The sequence below is a fragment of the Montipora foliosa genome, chromosome 12 (genome assembly GCF_036669935.1).
Source record: "Montipora foliosa isolate CH-2021 chromosome 12, ASM3666993v2, whole genome shotgun sequence".
In the NCBI taxonomy this organism is placed as follows: domain Eukaryota; kingdom Metazoa; phylum Cnidaria; class Anthozoa; order Scleractinia; family Acroporidae; genus Montipora; species Montipora foliosa.
Window position 1 is genome coordinate 18,182,316 of NC_090880.1, and position 7,500 is coordinate 18,189,815.

Consider the following 7,500-nt stretch of genomic DNA (forward strand, 5'->3'; position numbering starts at 1 on the left):
GTCATTCTTTCTATTGTTTCAGTTATTGTTGTTGTTGGAGTTTCGCAATTAACATGACACTCAGTTGTCTTTACCTCAGTGTAATTTATTGAGAAAGAACATGAAGCCCTCTCCGGTTGTAAAGGACTTGACAACAAAACTCTTATATTAATAATCAATGCCCTTATTTTTAGCAGACTGTTCTAGTGTTCTAAGGTATAGGGTAATACCTCCAGCAAAACATTTGCAAACTTTAACTTATCCAGAACTTTGCCTGCCGAATTATCTTCGGTCTCAAAAATTCGATCATGTTTCTGCTGCGCGCAAATCCCTTGGTTGGCTAATATAATTGATTGTCCATCAGAAACTCTGATTAAATACTGCTGTTATGGTTCAAAAGTGTCGAAAAAATCATGCGCCACCTTATCTTTCCAATTTATCCCATGATGGATTAAGTGTATCAGGACGTAGCACTAGAAATAAGGGTTAAACCTAGTACCTAAATGCAGGTTATCAACTTACTTCCAGATAACATTCACACGACTTACAATATTTCAAGTTTTAAAAGGAAAGCTGCTGCCAAATTCTTGGAAACATTTTTTTCATAATCTGAATGATATTATTATACCCGCGTAACTCATGTAAATATTTCTATTCGTAGAAAAATGTGAATATTCTCGCTTTTATGTAATTTGATTATTGTGTTTTTAAAATATATTACGGCAAAATAGCCCCACATAGAGGAGTCGTAATAAAGTGTATGTTTGTACGTTTGTATGTAAACTGGATAAAAAGATGGCAAAAGCAGCAATAGTCACGTGATTTAGCCCCGAGTCGCAACAAACGTTTTACTGAAAACAGCGGCGCAAGCGAACTTCTTTGCTTGACTTTCTAACGAACGTCAGCATTGAGTGTTCATGCTCACCGGCCATTTTTGCAATCATTTATTGCTGAAAATAACACGGAAATTGTAATAAGTGGGTCATAACATTAACTTTATGGGCACAGTAAATATTACTTTTATCAAACATTAAGCGAAAATATCTCGCGCATTCTGTAAGCCAGCACATACTCTCTAATAAATACGAAAGCATCAAAACAATTAAGTAATAATAGCAGAGGGCATTTCTCTCATCAGTCACTAATTATACGTTACTTCAGGAACCAAAATTTGTTCCGTTGTCTCTCCGAAAGAAAATGAACGCTTTTAATTAATTTACTTCCTGATTCATTTCAAAAGCTCTTGGCCATTTCCTTTGAATTTTTCAAGCTGCCACATGCTTTTTAGCGAAAAGTGGACAGTTTAAATCGAGCATTTTGTATCTTGTATTCAAGTTGTGCAATGTCGGTTCTGGTTTGATGAACGTAAGATCGCAGAAATTCTAATTGATTTTAAAAGCAGGAGGAGATCGCATGTCAAAAGCAGTATATTCTGTTAACTGTACGATTGGCACAGTGGTTTTACGGTAAGCATTCAATTGCAATGAATCCCAACAAGACGAGAGGAATCTACGAAAATCTTACAAATTCAAATTTGGCTTCTTTCTGCTGGGAAGAGTCAGGTTTTTACTCAAATCAGCCGATATTTGCATGGATTCTGGTAGCCATTACAACGATTCTACAACCCATCATCGTGCTGTTGAACGCATCAGTGATAATAGTCGTGAAACGGAGGAAAGAACTGCAACAAAACTATTACATTTCGCTGTCTAGTATGGCAATTGCCGACCTTCTGACAGGTGTTATCATATTCCCGATTTTAGTGATTGAATTTTTACTCATTTTCGGGCAAATTTCATTTGAGCGAGTCTGCGTTCTTCAAGTTGTAACTAAAAACGTAAAGACATGTATGCAGTTTTCCTCTCTCTACCATCTGGCGACTGTTGCCTGGGACAGGAACGTGGCCGTACGAAAATGGCAGAACTACAAAGTAATTGTGACCAAACGTCGTCTTAAATACCTGGCAAAAATTTGTTGGACAGCAGCCGTTCTGACAACAGTTCCAGGGACTATAATATCTCTGAAGAAAACAGAATCAGTGATTGTTTACTACGGTATCTACAGAATTGTCATTGTCTTTACCGCATTCACTGGCATTGCATACTGCTACGTTTTGATATACTTGACACTGCGCAAGCGAACGACCGCTCCAACAACTCAAGTGACCGCTCTTGTTCAAGCAAAACTCCAAGCCAGAGTTGCCAAGACAACTGCCTTGATAACCGTGTCACTTTTAGCATCGTTGATTTTACCTGGTGTAATGGGCAGTATCCGACTTATTTTCCCCGCTTCCCGTGAAATTTTGAGATTGAAAATACTAGGAATAGCGTCCCAGTTAAATTCGTTATTTAATCCGCTTGTTTACTGTTACAGGGACGGTCGCTTCAGAAAAGCAGTGCTAGAATTACTGAGAATTAAAACTCCTCGACCAATTTACCCGGAATATTCCCTTAACCAGCAGAAAAGTGCACAACAAAGCCGAGCAAAACCCAAAGAAAACCGGTCGCGATCGCTCACAAAATCGTCATCGTGCTACCTATCTGCTGGCCGGGTTCGCAAAGAAGTACTGAAAAGATCGACATCATGTCCAGGTTTCTAGGTTAAATTCAATAATATTACATGCATTCCAAACTGAGGATGGACAACTATCAACATGATAACACCCAGTCAGCCGGGAGCCTGTCAAGCTACTAGAGTGGTCAACCAACAACATCAACTTATGTATGCCTTCCGATTCGGTAAACTATGTTGACAAATTATGTTGTGTAGATGTAAATGAATTTAGGGTATCAGTATACCCTGGTATATCCCAAACGACAACCTCGCGTCGTCGCTGCTTCATGGTCACACATTTCATAAAAACCCCAATAAAGTATATATTTTCTGAAAGCTTGGGGATTGTAGATTCCGGTTTTTAGTTGATTTAAGGCAACAAATAAAAAACTTTCCTAAAATATAAGCATTTTCCAAAAATATAGAGTTTCACAAAGTGAGTTCGTTTCCGGTTAGAATTTAACCGGAGAAAGCGAGAGAAATCGCTACGTTTTCTTCACACCTTGATCTAAAAAACCTTCTCGGGGAATTATGATTAATTTTCTGGTTTGTTTTTTATACGCTGTTAAACTTTAAGTTTTAATAAAACACGCATTAACTTTGCTCAAATACTCATTACTTTCGAAGAGGGCAAAAATAAAAATTATTAAGCTATTACTGGTGTACCGTTTTGTCGTTCTCGTTTTTTTCTCTCTTCTTTCATTTCTGTTCTTCTGACACAGGCCGTCCACGCATCTTGCAACCTTAGTAGATTCGAAATTAAAAATCTTAAGACATACCAAAAACTGCAATTCAGATCAAAAAGCAGCCCTAAGCAAATTAAAAATAAACAGTCAGCTTTAAGTTTAAATCCCTCCAATGCTTGACTTGAATAACTACAGCTATATTATGTTAAACCTGGATTGAAACCAGGGAAAAATAATAGATAAATATATTTTCCAAACATTGCCACATTATGGGGCAACATTCTTGCCAAATTTCAGCGAAAAAGGATGAAAACTCGCTGTAAACGAACTGGAAAGTGTGCCTTATTCGAAGTAATTTTAGTTTTGAGAAATAAAGCAAAATACAATTTAGAGCGTTTTTGGATGTAGGGAGATTAGATCTCAAAACGAGTGAAAAGTAATTACCTGTTGATCGATAAAGAGAGGGCTCTTCTTACATAGACCATAGAGCTCGCATTTACACATCGTCCCGCAAAGCGGCCTCAAATGCTGTTTGTGGCGGGAAATACCAACAAAGCTCTCCGTTCCGCCGCTCCACTCCCTCAGATCGAGTTTTGGGCGCACTGGATGCAATAACTTTACGATGACGAAGGCCAAAACTAAGGGATCTAAAGTGCGATGGAGGAAGCAACGAGATTTCGAACGGTGAATCTGCGAAAGAAACCATGCTTTCGAAAATGAGACTGCCACGTGAATGCATGCGCGAGGAAGGACCTGTAGGATACCTCGTGAAAAGGACTGAGCAAGAAGCACATGTTGACCTTTTATAGTTCGATAAATCTAGAGTTAAACTGAACACAAAGAGATGAGCAAATAAGAGACAGAATTGTTACTGGAATTCTGGACAAATCACTTTCACAAAAGGTGCAGATGAGATTAGATTTAGATCTTGATATCGCGATTCAAATGGCATGCGAGTCCGAGCTCGTTAAATCTCAAGTTGCGGGCCAGTGAGATACCAAGCATTTGGGTGAAATACATGTAAAGAAAGGAAACCAAATTTTGCATGAGAAGAATCCCAAGAATGCTCAGTCGGTTGAGCCATGTTCCACATGTAATCGGATACACAAACAAGATGAAATTTGCCCCGCCAGAGGGAAGAAATGTTCCAAATGCCATAAAACAGGCCATTTTGCTGTGGTTTGCCGGTATGTGAGAGAGTTAATGTCTACTAGGGGAGGAAACATTGAGCAATTTTTCCTTGGAGCTGTTAATTCTTATGATTCGTTCGAGTGTTCTTACACATTGACCGGAAGCCCGTGCAGTTCAAGGTCGATACAGGAGCCGATATCTCTGTCATCTCAGTGCCGACTTATCAAGCCTTACCTCAGCGTCCTAAGTTGAAGCCTTCAAGTGATGTACTGTCTAGTCCAGGTGGAATGCTCAGTTGTAAAGGTCAGTTTATAGGAAACATTTCCCATTACATTCTAATTCGCTTCGCTCAAACGAACGTAAATCATTTTACCCTTAAATTCCCGTAGTACAAACAAATACCACGAGAAATATGGTAGGATGCGCAAACGGATCCAAAACAGTTTATTATAAGATAGAACTTACAAAAAGAAATTGTTATTGCTCTTTTTTTGTTTTTCTTACAACTCTTAGATACTACTGTATGCAGAAACTAATCTACGCTCGATAATACATTACAAACCTAAATACTTAGTTACATGCAACCTGTTTTCAAGGCTTTCTTCAACATACATATCCTTGGCAGAATCAGATTTCCACCTACCATGAATTTTAAGAAGTCTTTCTGGAATCGAATTCCTACTATGGCGTACGGCAGCTGTAATGCCACAGGATCTTAAACTATGAAGACCATAATCATTAGGGTTGTAGCCCAGCTGACTTAAGGTATCCCTTAAGATATCTCTACAGGTAGTATAAGAAATCTTTCCGCTCCTCAGGGTATAGCTAGAAGTACTACGGTGAAAAACAATTGGTCTAAATAAAGGGAGAGGACTATTTAAGTCAAAACCAGATAAATATAAATAACGTTGTAAAACACCGACAGGACAGTACTTAGATCCAGATGCACTAATATAGACGAAATTCCCTTCCCTATAAACATCTGTCTTACTACGAGGCACAAAAATTCTTATATAATCGCTGTGAAATTCGATAAGCTCCGGAACGATATTGCATAATTCGTCATAACGAAAAAACCCAGCGAAGGCTAAAGAGAACAACGCAGCAATACGGAGATTCTTTAAATTAGCATCTTTCCTGTTATGAATATCTAAAATACGCCTTATAATTTCTGTGGAACTAGGCTTTTTTTTCATAACTGGCTGTGACTTCTGGCGTTTAGCAGATTCGACGACATTTCTGCAAAATTCGCTATCTAAAGGATTACGATCCAAACTAGGGACAAAAGAATGTAACCATTTAACGGCCGCATGGGCTAAAATTACTGAGGAACTAGAAGCGGAAGACTGCTGAACTTCAAACAAATATAGAGAAACAACACTAAGAGGAAAAGGTAACTGCATGTTGAACTGTCTACTTTTAGACCAGTCCAAGAACTTTCTGATAACACGAACGTAAGCTTTAGTGGTCGAATCCGCCCTGGACTTCAACATAACATTTAGCACTTCATAAACGTTGATTGAAGAAAACTGTTGAAAGCCTTTTCAAGAATTACTTGATAGCATAATCTGTAAAGACAAGAACAAAACATACATACTAGAAGAACAAAAGAAAGACAGAACATCCTTTAATGACCGTACAAAAATCCGTCATTGATGAGGCCAGTGCCACGTAAGACGTTAAATGATCGTATGGGCCAGTGCCGCGTAGATCAACAACCATTGATTAGGCCAGTGCCACATAAATCAACTATACTCCTACTAGGACAGCACCATATGAAATGACAGACCAAAATTTAGGCCAGTGCCTTACAAATAAACAGCATACTGCCATGGCCAGTGCCAACAACTGAAAAAACATGGGCTAGTAGACACACCGCCCAATAAATTAATCGGTAAATTTTAGTCTAAAGGCAATAATATTTCCTGTGAAAAGATCAGACCCCAAGAGCGAATTAAAATTTTTTCCGTGGGTAAGAACCTTATTCCCGATATGAATAGTGTGAGCCACAAGATAACGACTATACTTGTGTGCAATTAAGGGCCAGAAATGGGACGAAGGCCAAAGAGGTACAACGAGTGTACCGACGGCCTGTTGAGATTTAAGATAATGTAACACGCGTGGGATGATACCAACTGGAGGGACTATTAAGCAATTTTGCCCTCGAAGAGACTGAAAGAAAAAATCAACACCCGAGGAATTGGGATTCCAAAACCTCGAGAAATACCTGGGGATCCTGTGGTTATAATAATTTGCAAAGCAATCTACACTATGCGGACCCCACAAGTCATCAAGAACAAGAAAAAATTCTTCAGTAATTTGCCAATCATCAGTATCAATTAAACGACTTATATAATCAGCTTGTTGATTAGAAGTGCGAGGGATCCACTGTACTTCTAAGTGAATTCCCGATCGGATACAAATATCAAAAATCCTTCTGGCCATTTTGTGCAAACCTAATTTCATACTGCCCACTTCAACAATCTTAGCAGCTACCTGGCTATCACATTAACATGTGATCCTTCCAACACTGAGGCAAATGATTGCAAAGCAAACTCAATAACAGACAGTTCTCTCCACGTTGAACTTTGACCTCTCTCGTTCTCTGACCACATTTTGTGGCACACAAAATCATTGTTAAAATCAATAATTGCTCCACCTCCGGTGGCACTGGCGTCAGAATACACAAAATAACTTGGCACCTTACTTACAAAGCAATACCTAGTGTTGATATTAACCATATTTTCCTTCCAAAAATACAGTTCTTCCTTGCAGTAATCGTCGAGAAGGGTTATAGAATCCCAATTATCCCTGCACAAGGTGGACAAGACACAATGTCTGGTCATTATCCTGGCAATGTTACCAACTACAGGCCCGGTAGAGATAATTTGACCTGTGAAGGAGGACAACTCTCTCGCGGAAACTTTGAAATCGGCTTCAATAATATGATAAATTGAGTTAATGATCTTAACAATTCTCCTTTCCACAATTTTCAAAGTACCTAATGCAGCATTCCAGGTAATACCCAGCCAGTCCAATACTTGGGTGGGTTCCCATACCGATTTATCTTCATTGACAACAAAACCTGCGTTGCACAAATCCGCCATTACAGCCCCGGCCTTAATGAGACAACTTTCTCTATCCTGAACAA

At 38.9% G+C, this 7,500-nt stretch overlaps 1 protein-coding gene across 1 annotated transcript in view; it reads right to left on the minus strand.

Annotated features, from left to right (window-relative positions):
- Positions 1–6,841: 6,841 nt before the first annotated feature.
- The window catches only part of LOC137980921 (uncharacterized), a 930-nt gene continuing 271 nt past the window's right edge, over positions 6,842–7,500 (minus strand). The window contains exon 1 of the mRNA XM_068828314.1: positions 6,842–7,500. This exon is cut by the window's right edge and continues 271 nt beyond it. Within this exon, the coding sequence (XP_068684415.1) occupies positions 6,842–7,500 (659 nt within the window).